At 35.7% G+C, this 19,665-nt stretch overlaps 1 protein-coding gene across 2 annotated transcripts in view; it reads right to left on the bottom strand.

Annotated features, from left to right (window-relative positions):
- Window positions 1-519: 519 nt before the first annotated feature.
- ZBTB41 (zinc finger and BTB domain containing 41) overlaps window positions 520-19,665 on the bottom strand; it is a 39,676-nt gene continuing 20,530 nt past the window's right edge. Inside the window, exons 7-11 of one of the 2 annotated variants that reach the window (XM_059047957.2) lie at window positions 19,090-19,185; window positions 17,615-17,721; window positions 16,061-16,166; window positions 10,921-11,009; window positions 520-2,788 (exon numbers count right to left, since the gene is read on the bottom strand). In XM_059047957.2, coding sequence (XP_058903940.1) covers window positions 2,133-2,788; window positions 10,921-11,009; window positions 16,061-16,166; window positions 17,615-17,721; window positions 19,090-19,185 — 1,054 coding nt within the window. In that variant the 3' untranslated portion in view covers window positions 520-2,132. The remainder of the gene's footprint in view (window positions 2,789-10,920; window positions 11,010-16,060; window positions 16,167-17,614; window positions 17,722-19,089; window positions 19,186-19,665) is intronic. The other variant, XM_067027494.1, reaches the window with a different exon arrangement.

The following is a 19,665-nucleotide window of genomic DNA, read 5'->3' as shown; positions in this document are numbered from 1 at the left end:
TAAAGTCAATACCTTCAAAAAGCAAGGTATTCTTTTGAATGTGAAAATGCAACACCCTCTTTTTCTGCTACCAAACATATAATATACCACACACATACACATATATACCATTTGCCTTTCTATAAGTCCAAACTTTTCTACATTGGTTTATATGCAAGGCAGGGTACATTTTTAGATATGATTTCTTTTCATCATACTAAGTTTTTTAGTTAAGTCTTATAGGTCTTTATGATAAAAATCATAAAGATATGTAGTTTTTAAAGTCATTTTGAAAGACAGAATAATAGTACCTCATATAGTCAAGTTCTATCATGTAAGTACTCCAGACATAACATTTCCACACAAAAGTAAGAATGCTTTATAAAAGATTAATACATAACTAGTATCTATCGGTCCTAGGATAATTATAACTAAACTTTGATAAATGAGGCAAAACTCAGGTTGGTTTTATTACTTATATGAGCTACTTTGATTAACTGCCCTAATTCTCTACTTTTTGTTTTTCCTTTTGTCTTATTTCCATTAGTGTGGTGAGTATTCCTGTAAAGTACCTTCATTTCTTAAGTGCTTCAGCAAACAAGTTTCCACATTATTAAGTAGTTACATTTTATTCACTAAAACTTCATTATTTTATTTGTGATTTTTTTCACAAGGGCTGGGCCAGACTTTACATAAAAAAAGTGCTTAAAGCAATTAGGAGTGTAAACAAAACTGAAATAGAAAACTCTTAAAATTGCTATTTTCCAGTAGTTTACCTATGACATGCTAATAATAAATCAACCCTGCCTATTCTCTAACCCTTTAAGCAGCTCTACTAGGAAACATCCTAGTTTAAGTTTAAACTGACTTGAAAATATGGAAAGTGCACATCTTTAAAGGTATTTTACAATCTGACTGACTTTTTCCTCATTTAATTTTAATCAGTGAGGCTTTGCTCTAACTGCTATTTACTTTTACCAAGTCCTCAACTTTTGTCTCATACAAAAATAAAAATCAAGGATAATTACAGACATTAGGCTTATGTGTAAAGCAAAAATAAAGATCTAGATTACATTTAAATCTGTATACAAATAATGGTTCCCTTTAATTAAAAAACATTAAGTTCAATTAGACACAAATTTTATGTTTGTTTGGCACCTTTTCTAACAATCATATATGAAATCTGTAGGTTCTATTTCCCAGAGCTTCAGTTAGCAAAGGTAAATGAGACCAAAAGTAGCTTGTTAATTAAATTTTCACTAATTAGTTATAACTGCCCTTCGCATAGTAAGATGAGGATATATGTTGTGATATATTATTGTTTCTGAAATAAACGGCAAAATGCAAAAGGTGAACCTACCTTGAAAAATATCTAGTTAAAACTGTCATATTTTGCTTTTAACGCATTTTCAACTTGTGCAATTTAATTGCCGAGACCTGTATTTGCATTTCTTATTCACAATAATTGAAGCACAGGCAAAAACCAATCATTTGGGTAATTATTTCAATTCTACATTTCCTTAAATGAGCTAATCCTGCATTAGTTAGCTTTCTGGCTTTGAGTTTGCCAAAAGACCAAAGGATAGTGATAAACTGAAATTATGGCCAGATGAAAAAAGAACACAGAACTATCCAAGACTTTGTTATAAATTCAAATTCCTGATTTCAGTTTTTAAAAATCTGGAAGAAATAATAGTGAAAGTTAAAGTTAGGAGAAGGATCAGTTCTATATACTCTCGTATTGTTTCTTAAAAGCTACGTCATCCTTAACACTTGTTTGGAAGATGGGGAAGGGAGAAACGAGGAATGAGACTAAAAAAGCATAAAAATTTCCACTGATGACTAAAAACAAATACCCTCGTAATGTTAACAGCTAATAGTTTTGAAAAGTTAGAGAAACCATTAAAAATTAGCACTAATCTTTAAAAAAATCACAAAACTGTCCATTTCAAATATTATACCTCAAAATATGTCCAAATATTCATATGTTCAGTAAACAGAGATACATATTTTTCTTGATTTGAAATGGTTCTGAGGACTTGAGAAACTAGAGAAAATGAAAAAATAGCAGCCCCACTAAGTTAAAAGCTGTCAGCTCTGGGCTACCATTAACGCGTAACCACAGAAAACGTCTGTGGAATGTTTGGATTTACTCATGAATGATGCTCACTGTTAGACATATTTTGTACAGCTGCGGCATTATCAAGGCCCAATAGCGTTCCAAGATAAGACTGTTCTCTGGGATCTAGCATTTGTTCAGGTCGGACTGGATGAACTATATTTGCAGGCTGAGGAGTAAGAGTGTATTTCTCCAGAAAAGCTAAGTCAGCTGCTCGTGGGTAATCAGCGGGTGGCGGCTGCGGCGACAAGATCTCGTGAGAAGGTGGAGGGAGGGTAGTGGTGTGGCGCACCAGGTCGCTCGGAGTGTCAGGCATCTGGACTGGGACCAGCGTCACCGGGACACACACTTCAGCAGACACGCTCTGCAACACAGTCTTGGCTTCCGACGGGTAAACTTTGGGCTGCTCCACATATTGTTTTGTTTCTGTCTGAAAGATTTTATCATCGGATGAGTACTCTACGGGCAGGGATACAAGCTTCTCCTCAGAAGCACTGGGAGGATCGTCAGGTGACTTTATGCCATGAACGTGGTCAATGTGGTATTTCAGCTTGTCTTTCCGCTTAAATGTTGCATTACAGTGCTGACAGTTGAAAGGCCGGGCATCAGAATGAATGACCAAGTGTTTCGTTAAAGTTTTCTTAATTCTAAAAGATTGATTGCAAATTTGACACTTGTATGGTTTTTCACCTGTATGAACACAAATGAAATTAACTGTAAAACACAGTCACTTGGTAAAGACAATGATTTTAATTAAGTAGCAAATTTTCCACGGGAATACTTAAAAGAACTTAATAAAAGCAGTAATAGGTGCTGTCACAAAGTGGAGACAGTATAGTAACTGGTAAAGAGAATGAGCTCAAACACCCAAAGGATCTTCGTTTGAATTCTAGCCACACCATTTACCAGGCAAACCTGGAGCAAGCTCCCCGACTTCTAAGCATAGTTTCCTCACCTGTTATATGGAATAATAACAGTACCTACCTCACAGGCTTGGTGAAAGGACTGAATGAGAAAATGAAATAATAGCGCTTAGCATTACACTGGCACGTGGTAAGTACTTCATAAACCTAGGCTGTTGTCACTATTGCTTGCTTGCTATTATTCCCACTATAGCCCCTAAAAGAGTTGTAAACTACAGCATTTGATATCCTCCCACCCAAGAAGGATAGAAGCTAAAACAGCAACTCCATTAACCTGGACCTTTGGATCAGAATGAGAACTAGTAACCCCAATGTCTAGCCTGACGTAAGAATAAGGACAGTTGATGAGGATCAAGAGTAAGGAAGCTTGGCCAGTTTTCAATTCTTCCTGAGTCAGGTTCTCACACGGCAGTTTCTGGTTTTTGGTTTTTTCACATGAAACATAAATTCCTACAGTAGCCAGGGTGGTTGGCTAATCCCCGAAAGGTATGATTTTGTTGCCTTACATGGTGAAAGGGTCTCTGCAGATATGATTAAGGTTAAAGATCCCGAAGCGGGGAGATTAACCAGGTAGGCCCAATCTAATCACCTGGGTCTTTAAAAGCAGTGATAACTGAAGATGAAAAGGTCAGAGAGCTGTGACAAGAGAACTCAATCCCGAACTGCTAGTTCTGAAAATGGAAGCAGGAGGCTAGGACCCACGGAATGTGGCAGCCTCTAGAAGCTGAGAAAGCTCTCAGCTTACAACCAGTTAAAAAACTAGAACCTGGGCCCTGGTCCTGCAACTCAAAAGAATCCATTCTACCGATAATCCAAATGAGCAGGAAACAGATTCTCCTCTAGAGCCTCCAGAAAGAAATGGAGCCCTACCAACACTGAGGTTCTAGCTTGGGTCACACTTCTCACCTACAGATTTGTTACATCATAAACTTGTATTGTAAGCCATTTGCAAGAGAGAGGTACATAAGACAAAGTGAGCAGTCTAACATACATATAATTGGAGTCCCAGAAAGAAAATAGAGTATAGGTCAAAAACAGTATTTGAAAGAAAAACTGAGAATCTTCCTAAATAAAAGACAAGTCATAGATGCAATAAGTTCTATACATCTTACAAAATACAAAAAGAAAGAAAAAAAAACAACAACCCCAAAACACGTCTGGGCACATTATAATAAAACTAATGAAAATCAAAGACAGAAAAATCTTAAAAAGCAGTGAATTAAAGAGAGATTTATTTTAAATGAGCAACAATAAGACTGCCAGTATATTTTTCAACAAACACTAGAGAAGGTCAAAGAGGAAAAAAAATGACACATTTAAAATATTGAAAGAAAAATAACTGCTAACGTAAATTCTATAGTCAGCCAAATAGTCTCCATAAAGTAAAATAACATTTTCAGACCATCAAAACCTAAGAGAATTTGGTGCCAGCAGATATGCACAAAGGGAATCCTTCATGAAGAAGGAAAATGATTCCAGGTAGAAGAATGGTCATGCGGAAGGAGTGGAGAGTAAAGGGTAAATATGGTTAAAAATAAATGAGTTATTTAAAGCAAACAAACAAAATAATAATGTTTTACATGGTTTAAAGTATATGTAAAATTAAAATACATATAACACATAAAGGCTGAGAGAGATGAGGTGTCATAAGGTCTTTGAATTGTCTAGAAAGGGATCAAGAACTAATTTAAGATAGACTCTAAAAATTTAAGAGCACATGTTGTGATCTTCAAGGTGACTACTAAAAGAATACTGAAAGAACACACAATTAACAAGTAAACTGAGGGAAAATGGGTAATAAAAATACTTCATAATTACAAGGAAATGAAGACAAGAAAAAGAAAGCATCAAGAAACAGATGGGACAAACAGCATGATGACAGATTTGAACCCAAATAAATGAGAAATCACGTGACATTTAAATGAACTAAACATCCTGATTAAAAGAGGTTATCATAATAAAATAATACTCCAAAGACAGACATCTTAAATACAGGCCCATATAAGGATTGAGAGTAAAAAGAAAAAAATACCACATAAATATTATCCAAAAGAGTGCTGGTCCTTTATCCTAGTATAAAAAGGGGCATTTTACAATGATATAAAGGACCATCAACAGCAAGATATAACCATCTGTACACAGCTAATAACACACAGCCTCAAAATATATAAGGCAAAAAACTGAAGAACTCAAAATGAAAAATAGATAATTTATAATCAACAGGTTAGAGATTTTAACATATAGCTCTCAGTTCTTTAACATATAGCTCTCACAATAAGCTCTACTTATTCTTACAGAATAAGTAGACAAAAATATCATATTAGAATGCAGAATATTTGCATAAAATACATTCTCTGACAAAAGTGGAATTAAGCTAGACATTAGTAACATAAAAATACTTAGAAATCCCCAAATATTTAGGAATTGGGCAATACAGTACAATTTAAAATAAAGCACAAATGAGAGAATAAGTCAGAAGACATTAAAAACTATTTTTAACTGAATTCTAATGAAAACATAAAATATAAAATGAGGTGTGAACTGTAACTAAAGCAGTGTTTAAAGTGTTTAGAACTTTAAAATATGTATAATAAAAAATAAGAAATGCCAAATTTAATTAAGGTAGGCATCTGTAAAAGAAGATAGGGAAAGACGGAAATTAAACCCAAATAAAATAGAAAGAATAAAAAAGAGAAAAGCAGAAAAGAAATATACAACAAATATAAAAGAGAAAAAAAAATCAACAAAATCTAGTAGTTCTTTGAAAGATCAATGAAGTTAATAAATTTCTAGAAAGAAAAAACAAATTACCAATAGGAATAAAATAAGGTTATCACTAAAGATCCTATAATCATTAAAAAGATAAATAATATAAACTCTGAATTTTGCCAATCGATTTTATATTTTAGATTAAATAAAATTCCTTAAAAATGAAACAAGAATTGAAAACCTGACAGCTCTGAAACTATTAAGGAATCTTTAATTAAAACCTTTCTGCAAAGAAAACAAGTTCAGTGGAATCTATCAGTGAATTCTTCCAAATAGTAATGAGGAAATAATGCCAATATTACATAAACTCCTCCAGTTAACTGAAAAAGGATGTATTATTTCCCAAATTATTTTTTGATGCCAGCATAGTCATAATAACTGTTAGGGACATAACAAGGAAAAAAAAAATAGACAATATGTCTCATGACGATAGACCAAAAAAAAAAAAAAAACCCAAACAAAAACATCAATGTATTTTATCACAAAAATAAAGAACAAATATATAATCACCTCAATAAAAGCAGGGAAAAATCTGATAAAGTTCAACACCTATTCATGACAAATACTCTAACTAGGAACAGATGATAATTTCTTTATCTGAAAAACAGTATCTACAATAATCTATAAAAAACATACTTAGTAATGAAATACTGAAAGCTTTTCCCTGGAGACAAGGATTTCCACTATCAATATACCACTGATGATATGAATTAAAGCAATAAGGCAGAGAGAGAGAGAGAGAGAGAGAGATGCAAGGACTTAAAAAGGGAGAAATAAACTGTGATTATTCACAGATGGCCAGTTTGTATGCTTAGAAAATCCAAAAGTAGCTAGAAGGTATTTGTGTTTGGAAATGTATAAGCTGTTTCTAAATTCATATGAAAACATAGAGGAAAAAGAATAAGAAAGAATGAAAAAGAACAAAGTTGGAGGATTTACACTACAAGATATCAAAAGCCACAGTACTTTAAATGGTATAGTAATGGTGAAAGAACATACAAACAGTCCAATGAACAGAAGAGAGTTCAGAAACAAACCACACATATATGATCACTTAACTTAAAACAAATAGGCCATTGAAATGCTCTGAGGCAATGATGGTCTTTCCAATAAATGGTGCTAGGGCCACTAGATAACCACGTGTCAGAAAAACAAAGAACTTTGATCTTACCTACCTAATAATAAACACAAAAATAAGATAAATTTCATAATCTAAATATGTAAGTTAAAATAAATCGTCAGAAGGTAAAAGAAAAAAATATTAATGACCCTGGGGTAGGCAAAAGTTTCTCTAAAGGGGATACAATAAACCTAACTAGAAAGAAAAAACTTGATACAAGACTTCTTTACAATTTGGGACCTTCAGTCATTGAAAGATATCATTACTAGAGTGGAAAGGCCAGCCACTGGCTAGAAGACACCTGTAATTTAGATAGCCAACAATGAACTCATACCCAGAATATAGAAAGAACTCCCAAAAATCAATTTGAGAAGGATGGACAATCCAATTTAAGAAAATCAGCAGAAGAATGAACCACGTGCTCCATGAAAGTGAACATCCAATGACCAGAAAGTGTATGGAAAGGTGCTCAACATCATTACTCATCACAGATATGCAAACTAAATCCACTTGGAGACCGTGCTGCATATCCATCAGAGTGGCTAAAGAAAGAGACACTATCAAGTACTGGTGAAAATGTGGAGCAACTGGAATTCTCATACACCATACACTACTGGTAGGAGTGTAAACTGTCACAATTACCTTGGAAAACTGGTTAGGAGTGTCTACTAAAGGAACCTATGAGCCAGCAATCCCAGGGCTAGGCATGTACACAAGAGAAATGAATGCAGTGTGTATGAAAAATCATAGACAAGAATATTTAGAGCAGCTTTATTTATAATAGACCCAAGTAAACACAAACCAAGTGTCTATCAAAGTACAAAGGCTAAATAAATTTTGATATATTCATATGAAAATGAAAAGAAACAGACTACTTCCATGGATGAATCTCATAGACATGATATGACTGAAAGAAACCAGACAAAAGAGTGCATACTGTATGATTCCATTTATATGAAGTTCAAACAGGCAGACTAATTAATGGTGACATAAGTCAAAATAATGATTCCTCTGCAAGGAGGCTACTGATTGGGAGGGGCCAGGGAGGGTGCTTCTGGAGTTCTGGTAATGTCCTACATCCTGACCTGAATGGGGGTTACATAGAAGCACTCAATTATAAAAATTCATTTGTGTACTTTATGTGTTATACTTCAATAAAAAACAGCTTAAAAATTCTGCCAAGTCTAAAATCAAGCCCTAAATGTATCTGCTTTACACCCATTTTAACTGAATGCATTACATCTCAACAAGACTACAGCTGGATAGACATAATTACTACTCTGAGGGTTACACAAGCAAAGCACGTAAGAGATGAGAATATGATATTTGTAGAAAAAAATCTTATATCCATTTTCCAATGAATTTCTCTAATTGTGTGGTTTGAAAACATACATGAGTTTAGAGGGTAGTTGTAGGAAAACATGATAAATTCATTCCTTGAATAAATATTTGTTAAGCACCTATTATTTACAAGTCGTCCTGGGCTAGGCGCTGATCATATCTATTCATTTGAAGCACTTAAGGGTACTGACCTGGCCAAAACTAAAACCAATCAATTATTTGTAGCTCTTCTAAAGAAGGAATGATGGAAGAGAAGACGTCTGTAGGGAGTCCGGCAAGGGGACTCCAGAAAACAAGGATCTAACAGTACAGACAATGCACTAAGGGTACCTGCACTAGAGAAAAGGAATCTGGGGGACACAATTATTCTCACCACCAGAGAGGTGCACTGTTAGAACAGGAAAGATGGCTCAGCCTCCTTCACCGTCTCCTCAGTAAATGATTCCACACAATTATTACCTAATTTTATCCTATAACTACATTTAGCAATTCTCCTTCTGATGAATAAATTTAGCAACTCTGCTTCCTTGATAAGAGAAAAGGACACCTTGGCCAGTACACATCAATATCTCATTCTCTAGAAGGTGAATAGTAAGCTGACACTCTGGTGATTCTACTTCCAGTGGTTACTGAAGAACTCCTCAGAATATTTATAACTATTAGTACACAGATATAAAATTGAGTTTCTGGACCTGTAATTCTCAGGAATGGACTTGGGAACATAGCACCCCGTTCTTGGAACAGCTGCTCTGTGAAGTCCTGTCTGGGTAGCCTGCTGACCACTTTAGATCAAGAGGTGGCAAACTATAGCCTGAAAGCCGAATACAGTCTCTTGCCAGTTCTGGTATATAACGTTTTCTCGGGATGTGGTCACATTCATTTATTTATACCCTTCTGTGGCTGCTTTCATGTTACCACAGAGAGTTGAGTGGTTGAGATGGAGACTGTCTGGCCCACAAAAACTCAAATATTTACTATCCAGCCCTTTACCGAAAAAGTGGGCTGACCCCTGCTTCAAATGATTTCTCCCTCTCATTTCCTAACAGCCATAAGCTTTATCTTATTCTGTAACGGAGCTCATTTCCTCAATTTTCAATGGACAGAGGGGCTTGCCCCTAATTCCCACTAACTCTGAGAAACGCAGAGATGAGAATTCCACGGTCATTGGTCATCAACTAATTACTACTCAATGTTTTCAAAAAACTTAATGCAGTTATAAAGCCAGCTCTTATGAACTTTCTCCTCTAGATAATTCCTGTAGTTTTACAATTCTTAAATCATCACTGGTTTCAGGTTAACTTTTCATAAGTTCACCATCTTTTTCAAATCATGAGTTTATTAGGCATATTACTTATAACTAGTGTGGAAACTAGCAGTAATATAGTTTCCTCATTTTTTACTCCTATTTATGTACCCCCCAAATTATGACTGTCTCATTTTGAGAGAGGTGTAATTTTATTTTTAACAGCAGTACTATGTCAGTAATAAATTCTTTACTGAAATTCTTTGCTATTGAAATCGCCCAAATCCAGTTATTTCCAATTCTGATATTTATTAAATCAATTATTTTTCCCTACCAGAACAGCAGCTTGACAAAATCCAAAGTAAATATAAAGCAAAGCAGCCATAAATGCATTAATGGGTTTCTTTCTTAAAAAGAAGGAAGAAAGCTTTAAAAATGGTTAATTTACATGAGAAGTCAAACAAGAACTATGACAACATACAGGAAAAAAATCCAACAATCTACGTTTCAATATATGGTAGCATTGCCAAAGGAAAAAAGGAAAGATTAAGAAAATAACTTCTGGAAAGCAGCTGAAGCAAATCTTTCTACTATAGCTACCTACAAATCGTAACAAATCATTCTACTATAAATCACAACTGACTATGTAAAAAGGAAAGCTACACAACAGTAACTTGGGGACTTTATGGTGGCACAGTGGTTAAGAATCCACCTGCCAATGCAGGAGACACGGGTTCAAGCCCTGGTCGGGGAGGATCCCACATGCCATGGAGCAACTAAGCCCGTGTGCTGCACAACTACTGAGCCTGTGCTCTAGAGCCCACGAGCCACAACTGCTGAGCCCGTGTGCCACAACTACTGAAGCACATGTGCCTAGAGCCTGTGCTCTGCAACAAGAAAAGCCACAACAATGAGAAGCCCACGCACCACAACAAAGAGTAGCCCCTGCTCACTGCAACTAGAGAAAGCCCGTGCACAGCAATGAAGACCCAATGCAGCCAATAAATAAATAAATAAATAAATAAATAAACAAACAGTAACTTGGTAAGCAGGACAATGAGGTCATATTTGAATTACTCTTTTAAAAGAGAAGAAAATAAAAGAAATGTCTTCAGAGAGTCTCATAGATATAGAGGAACCATAAACAACCAGAAAAGGGGAAGATGAGAACTAAAAGCTGAATAAATTCCCTATGGAAAAAATTTTTCCCAAGTTCTACAAAATGATATTCAAAAGTATTGAAGCTTACATAATATGGAATAGTAGATCAGAATATTGTCCGTTCATGACATCAATTTTAATAAGTAAAAATCTTACTAGGGGAAAAAACAAAACAATTTCACCAAGAACAACAAAGTATAAATGTCCATATATCACTTCTGAATAATTACACAAAAATATCTATAAAATACCCCTTAGGTTTTACCTGAATGTGTCCGAAAATGCATTTCCAGACTTGATTTGCCTTTAAAAATTTTCTTACAAACATCACACTGATGAAAGGTTGCTTTATATCTAAGAAAATAAAAAGGTTTGAGCTTTTCAACATAATTTTAATAAATAACATAATGAAAATAAGTTACAACTTCATATATAATTCTCACATTAGTAAAGCAAAGAACTCCAAATGAACATGGACATACTTTTTAAGTATCAACCTTATCTCTGATTCTTCCTTTTCCAGTTATATTCAACAAATAAATCTATAAAAGATGTCCTTAGATTTTCAACTTTAAACTGCTTAATTTTAAGCTTTAAATCAGTAAACTTTTGTATTATTATTTTCTGTTAAAAAATACCAAAGGAAAAGTTGTAGGGACAGAAAAAAAATATCAATGAGAGGGGTAAAGGGGGGTTGACTACAAAGGTGCATGGTGGACATTTTAGGGGTGATAGATCTACTCTGTGTCTCAGCTTATGGTAATGATTACATGACTGCATGCATTTGTCAAAACCTGCAGAACTACACACTAAAAAGAGTGAATTTCTCTGTATATAAATTGTACCTTAGTTAAAATAGATGCAAAAATGAAACCGCAGCAGTCTCAAAATCTGCATTCATCAAAAGGGGACACTTTTCCTTGCTAGGTACGCTTTATAACAAATAAATATTATAAACTTAAAATAAATTTTACACCTAAGTAAAAAGAGAATGAGATACCAGTCCTTTATTTTTATTGTAGATCAACAGACATAAAAAGCTATAAATTACTCAGAAGTTAACTTAGAAGCAAAGTGTAGTGCCTAAGAGTATGTACTTGTGAGTTAAACAATCCTAAACTCAAAATTTAGTTGTTAGGATTAATATATTTGTAAAATGATTAGCATTTAAGTGGTAGTTACTAGGAAAGCCATATCATCTCACGTTGGAAGCAATTCACTTCTAATGAGTACATGGAAAAACAAATCAAACACAGGCTACCATAATGTTCTAGAAGACAGCTGGCCTTTAACATATCCACTGAGTGTTACTGGAATGTTTAGCATGTTGTTACTAATATTAAATAGCAATATTATGCCTAAGGTTTCAAATGCCATTCTCACTTTTCAATTCATCCAACTCTACATTTACAAAGTAGCTACAGAGACACCATGCAAGGCCCTGTCTTCTAGGAACTTACTTCTACTTGATGAAATGGACATTTAAAAAGATAATGCGGATTTAGTGAACTGGGAGTGTCACTGATGAACTTAGCAAAAGACTTGCAACCTGTGTGCCTGGCTTGTCTTATTCCATGTATATCCATGGTAAATATAGAGATACAAACAGGGTTCCCACGGGCACATAGAGAACGCAGCAGTGGTAGCTCAACTAGGGGCAGTTCTGACCCCCCTGGGACATGTGGTAATACCTGAAGACATTTTTGGTTCTCACAACTAGGGGTAGGTAGGTGCTACGGGCCACTGCCATCTAGTGGGTGGAGGCCAGGGATGCTGATAAACATCCTACAATGCACAGGACGGCCCCACAACAAAGAATTACCAGGCTCCAATGTCAGTAGTATTGTGGCTAAGAAATCTTGGTCTGTACTACGGACAGAGTGACATTTTAAACACAGATCTATTCAAAACACAAACTGTCTCACAGTGTATGTAGGAAAAAGATAAAATCTACGAGGACCTGCATGGGTCAGGCTCTACGTATGTATCTCTCCATTCTCACACAGGTGCTAAAGAGCAGAGATTTTTCAGGGCAGGAGTGACACACAGTTCCAAATGGAGCAGAGATTCCTGGTATGGAAGGGATTTAAACATGTCTACCGGATTTGGCAATAAGAGACTCATACTGATAGCAACTGGAGAGGGCTGGTAAGGTCAGAGGTCACACCCCGACAGCTTACAACAGGGAACAGAAAGAGAAGGAGAGGGTACTGAAGGAGTCACCATTTAAAAACATTTAGAAGAAGAGACATTTGAAAATAATGGCTGGGGGGTGGGTGCTAGTCCTCATCGCTCTCCACACCCTCTCCCTGAATAATCTGCTCGTATGTGCTCACATGTAATTCTTTATACACAGCCTAGACTTGACTGCTGAGATGTAGACTACTATCCACCTATCGGATTTCATGTTTCAGTGTGCACCAAGCATCTCAAAGTCAATATACGCCAACCTCATCATCTCCCTATGCTATATTCTCTAACTCAGGGTCTGGTATCAATCAACCACTCACTTGGAAACAGGAATTCCTTGAAAGGAGGAGTCACCTGTGACTGTTCCCATTCCCTCAACAAAGGCCTAAATATTTGTCAAATAAGTACCTTCCACTGTTCATTATTAATGCTACTGCCTAGTTTAGGTCCTCACCATCTTTTTCCTAGATTATAACAGCCTTCTAACTGGTTGATTTACTTGCCTCCAGATTTATCCACCACTAATCCAGCTTCCATACATCAATAAGAGTGATGTACCTAAAATACAAATCCAATTGTGTCATCCTCTTGTTTAAAATCTTCAATGGCTTTTTATCTCTTAGAAGTAAGTGTTGGCTCCACGAAATGATCGTAAGGCTCCATATTCTAGATGCACCCTTAGCAGCCCTTGCAGAGCATGGAGAATACAGATTCTGGTTCCACAAGTATCTAGGCCAGCAGATAGGTCACAGGCCCTGCTGGTGGGGAGAGGATCCCAAAGCTTTTTCACATAGGGTCTACGAGATCAAAATTATTTTCAAAATCATACTTTAAACATGACTTGCTTTTCTCACGATGTTGACGTTTACACCAAAGAGCAAAAGGAACAGTGGGTAGAAGTGGTGGTGCCTCAGCTCTCAACAAGGTAGTGATACCAGAATGTACTAATGGTCACTGTACATTTTCATCATGATGTACGCACAGAAGGAAAAACAATTGTGATAAAGCAGTACAATTACTGATTTTACTAGCGTTCACCCTTCGCGCTGTGGCCTCCCCGATAACCTCGCGATGCGGTGGGAGGCATGACGGTCTGCTGCACGCGGGAGCCCTGTGCGCTCGAGGCGCCTGCGAGACCCGCTGTGAGCCCAGGGACCCCTCCCCTCACGGAGCACCGTCCCACGTGAGGGAACGGAAGTCAGAGCACAGCTGCACTGGAGCAGGTGGCAGACATTTCCTTGAAAATTCCATGAAGTAAGCCTGTCACTTCACGGGAGAAAACTGACAGTGTTTGTTATCAACGATACAACGTGAGCTTTCGAGCTAATCTAAGAATTTTGGAAAACTTGCATCTGCCCCTGTGATCTTGACAGCTTCCCAGCTCTCCTTCTGAGAGACCGGAAGCAATGCTAACAAGTGGGGTTTGTCGTTCCTGTACTGCGAAATGTGCTAACACTGGGAAAATCTGCGTGACTCAGTGAACCCGTATTTTCCAAATGACAAATGCATAGAACAGTAGGTTAAAAATCCACTTCAGAGCACAGGATAGACCAACAGACTGAATGGAAGAGTAGGAAAGCTTCATGAATCTTGTTTCAGATTCCTCTTTGCAACTACCTTAAAGAAACTACCACTGGTTTAGTTTTGGTGTGGCAGCAAAGAGTAACAACCCCAATTTTCTAAGAAGGCTTAATATTACTCTACTCCTCGTTTTACCAACTATGTATCTGAGTGAGCTAGACTTTCTTCATTTACTGCAAACAAAATAACACATAAGAGCACATATGACAATCCAACTGTCTTCTATGAAGCCATTAAAGAGATTTACAAAAATGTGAAACGATGCCACTCTTGGGACTTCGCTGCTGGTCCGGCGGGTAAGAGTCCGCACTCCCAACGCAGGGAGCTGGGTTCGATCCCTGCTCAGGGAACGAGACCTGCATGCATGTCACAACTAAGAAGTCCACATGCCACAACGAAGACCCGGCACAGCCAAAAATAAATAAATAAAATGAATAAGTATTTTAAAAATGCCACTCTTTAGTATTTGTTTTTGTTTTGTAAAGAAGTTGTTTTCCATAAAATGGCTATTCATGTTAGCATGATGGGTATATTATTACTTTAAATGAATTAATAAGTAAGTACGTAATTTTTAATCATTTTAATTTCTAATATGATTATATAATTTATTTAAACAATAATGTTATTTTTATATTATATAATTTCGATAAACAAAAGCCCCTGAGGTACTGAATAATTTTTAAGGGTATAAAGGAGTTAAGAAAAACAGTTATAGAATCTCTGGAGCAAGTGAGTTTGCAGTTCTATTTTCCACCCACTCATACAATACGTTGAAGTTTTTATTTTGTACTCCAGACAGCATCATGTATATCTTTATATCCCAACACTTAGCAGCATTCCTTGTATCTAGTGAATACAAGAGTTCAATGGCTACAATGCATACATTGATTCAATGAGTGCATCACTGAACAAAATCAATGAAAGAAACAATAAACCAATAAGTGAAAATGGAAAAAAGAAATACAAATCAACACTCCTTACTCTTCTTCAAATTGGCCTATCATTTACTACATTTATGTAATACTATGTGTATTTTGTTGATCATATCATTACACTAAGTTTCTTGACACCTTAGACCAAGTCTATTACTTACCATTTGCTCCAAGTACCTAGTCCAAGAACAGAACTTCTTTGAACATTTTAAACCCAACAACTAATCTCAGTTAAGCTTGGGTATCTAAACTGTACTAAAAAGTTGATGTTCAAAGACAGTACATACCTCCTGCAAATAAAATATCATTTTAAATGTTTAGTGTGTTTAAATTCTGACAACAAACATTTTCCAGTAATTGCTGTCATATTAATGACAATATATGTAGGCAGTATGTTTATTTATATTTAGCCCCCCAAGAGCCCCTGAAACCAAACATAAATGAAATCCCCAAAGAAAGCCAAGATTTTATACTTGTCATTCACTTCAATGTCTACCTCCTCCTAGCCTTTGAATCAACCGAAAACAAGTCTGAAAAATATTCTACATTCAATTCCTTTAGGTCTGCAGAAAAGCTATAGAAGCTAGAGAAAAATCGCTGATTAACCCAACCTCAGTTACATAAAATGAACTACGGGACGACTTTCCTCCACCCCAGGCTTATCCACGTAACGATGACGAGAAAGTCTGCCTTTCCACTTACTTCTGCCACACTTTCTCTCCAAGGTGCACGCTTTTGTAATGGACAGTGAGGTGATCCCTACGACCAAAGCACTTTCCACATTCTTCACACTGATGAGCCTTCTCACCTTAAAGACCCAAATATTTTCGTTATAAGGTACATTTCAATTTTTTTTTTTTTTTACCCCCAGAAACAAATTATCCAACAGTGAGATAACACGGTAGAAAACATATACCAGGAAGGTAAAGCCACCCTTTATCCGGGCTGTTTGTCTTATGTGCTTACTCAAATATCTTCCTTCAGTGACTCTGTTCTTGTTTTTATGGGTGCGAATCCTCCTCTCCACTTGGAGAAGGAATCAGTAGTCTTTTGCTGTACACTTCAAACCCTGACTTTCAGTGTAATAGAGTAAGATAAATGAAAGGACTTCAAAACTCAGGATGTTTTTAGGAATATGTAAGTCTGGATATCAAACACCTCAAATGAACGTACACTTAATCAAGATGAGGCTGTCTTATGTTTATAAAAAGGACCTGAACATTTTCAGATCTTTGTGCTTTACTTTTAAAAGATTTTTCATCTGTGGGGATTTCCTACATTTGCAATGAGCCAAAATACAAATACAAAGAAAAATTCTAGATGAGTCCAATTTGTCACCTCTATTCTTATATTTAGTTACAAAGTCTTGGCCTTTAAAAACCAGTCTCAACTTAATACCTGTGTGCAATTAAACCATGTGACCTCTAGGATTAGGAATTTAGAATTCTCCTCCTGAAAATGGAAATGTGCAATTCCAGTGAGAAAGTCATCAGACCTTTAGCACCTCTTAAAAGTGGCAAAAGCAACCGCAACCTGCCTCACTGGGGTCATTTTAAGAAAATGTTATACCTGTTGCATACTTCATATTTTAATTATGTTTAAAATAATAATAATAATCACCTGTTCTACTGGGCTCATAGAGATGGCTCTTTCCCAATACTGTGCTCATATAGGTGGCTCTTTTAGCACTTCCTGAACATCAATCTGAGAGGAAAATATGAAAGAAATCCCCAGAGGATAAAAATTATAAATGCAGAATAAAGATCTGAAATTGATCAGGATTATTAAGGTACTCTTCCAAAGACAGGGCTTCAAAAATTCACTAGTACATCAACTTTAACACCCCAATTATAATAACTCTCTCCAAGCATCCAACTTTTGCTAACTTCTTTCAAATCCAATCAAAATGAGAAATATTATCTTGGCTTCTTCCTTCAAAGAAGTGCCAATAGTAATTATTGCAAATATCTACATAATATGCAAAATGCAAACCTTGAGATTTTGATTAAAACAAATTTTAAAATACAGTTTGTGGTCATAAACGGTAACCAAATGATTAAAATTACAATGACCAAAAAACATGTCACAAAATTATGTCTCTTTCAGATCCTTCTTAAAAAAGGTTTTTACAATCAGCATTACAAAGGGGTGACCAAATATACCAAATTATTTAAATTACAGCCAAAATAAACATGATGTGGTTTTCAGGTGTTTTTGAAAAGGATCTTCGAAACATCACTACAAAACGCGCCTCACCTGAATGTATTTTCTTGTGCTTTGTAAGGTGATCGTGACGAATGAACGTTTTCCCACACTCATCACACTCATATCTTTTATCGTCGTGATGTACTCGTAAGTGAAGTCTATAAAGAAAAAAAATTGAAGCCCATTGACACTAGTGACACAGAAGGAAAAAACTTGGTTAACTCTACATAACGAGAGCTGGCTGCTTACTCAACCACGCTCACCCAGTATTTGCTCCATTTCTGACTTTCAGGGTCCTTCCCACTTTCACCACCTGACTCCAGGGCTCCCACTCACCAGTTTCAAAGCAGCACTTCAACATCTGCACAGGCTCCCACGACCTCTGGATGACACTCCTTCCTGACTTTAAGATCCTAAATCTGCTTCTGGGAACCTACCAAATGTCTAGGGGCGTCAGCCGATGTTGCAGAGGGAGCAAAAGGAGGACTGAATCAGACGGAATTAGAATCGGACACGGGGTAAGTGCACAAGTGACTTAAACATATGATGATAGCAAATTACTAAGGATTCATCCTATTCTGGACAACTGACACCACTTATACACTGACAGCTGAGAACTTAGTAAATGTGATAAGTAATCAACTTTCTGACAATCACATTTTACTATTTTCTTCACACTAACCAAATAAAGTGTGGCTCATTTCATAGTCACCCAAAACAAGATTATAAAAGGTTATTATAATAGGTTATTAAAATTCATTTAATTTGAATTACTTTTATCCCCACAATCCTCCATCTATATATCAATACATCCTAGTGAAATGAACAGCCTTCCCATTCAAGTTGTCCAAACAGATACTGATTCCCCTATGACTAAAACCAGTAAATGGACTGGACTACATCTAAAGGGGAAACGTTCTGTTTAAATTTAAAAAGAGGTAAGTAAGAAATGATAGTGTAAAAACTAGATTCTTAAGAATATTAACAAAATTTAAAATTGTATACATATCTCACAGTAAGTAATCTATTATTTATTCATAAAAAAACTACTTTTCATAAATTGCAAATGTAGTCAGCACTCAGTTACACAAATGTTACGTAAGTTACAACTAATACTCAGAAGACATTCTAAAACTGAGAATCCTGGAGTTTTCAATTTTGTCTCATTTTCATACCAAAATATTTTTTGATAATTAGGACTGAAAAAATACACCAACTTTAGAACGCCAGAGTTTTCATGAATTTTGATTCAAAGAAAAATAATGAAATATTTAAATGACAATGACTTAGACAGTAAAGCATTCACCAAACTTAGTGATGAGGAAATATTTTAAAATATTTTATACTACAAAATGAATATTAAAAGGTAGGGGCAAAAGTCTACAGTTTTCTGCACAACTTTGCTTATCACAAGTGCTAAGACATGTTTTAATTCATCAAACAACTAACGCAATGATAAAAGAGAGTTAAAACGGAGATATGACTTTATCGTACCTAATATTGGGGAAATAAATGGCTTGACCTACCTGTATGAGCTTCCATGACGAAAACTTTGCCCACAAATACTACAAAGATGAGGCTTTTCTCCACTATGGATTCTCAAATGTTCTTTCAAAGTAGTTCTGCATTAAAAAAATACATATATTTAGCTACCGATTTTTTAATGCCAACGTATGTATTAAACACAGGTTTCTAGAAAGCTTACCAGAACAGTGTTCAAGCTAACAGACAATGATGTCAATTATTCCCTTTTTCCTACAATATTTTTGCTCTTTATTGGATTAGTCACACCAGCAAAATAAATGTTTATTATGTCTCTCTCCTTAAAAAAAAGCAAATAATTTAACTTTGGCCTCCTTTGCCATTGGTTTGCTCAAAGATTTAATATATAGCTTATGTAAACTTCCAAGAAATACAAATGAAAAATGCTCAGTTGTCACTACTGATTAGGTAAAACTGACGTTAATTTTAGTGGACAGTGTTTAATAATATATAAGAAATCCAGTTTATCAGTACTATTCCTTTCCAATATGTGCTCAAAACTTGTTAAAAGAATGTTTTAAGGCAAAGAGCACTTTACAGGTACTTGTAATTTCCAGATG

Source organism: Kogia breviceps, chromosome 1 (assembly GCF_026419965.1).
Source record: "Kogia breviceps isolate mKogBre1 chromosome 1, mKogBre1 haplotype 1, whole genome shotgun sequence".
In the NCBI taxonomy this organism is placed as follows: domain Eukaryota; kingdom Metazoa; phylum Chordata; class Mammalia; order Artiodactyla; family Physeteridae; genus Kogia; species Kogia breviceps.
This window is presented reverse-complemented; position numbering and strand designations above follow the sequence as displayed.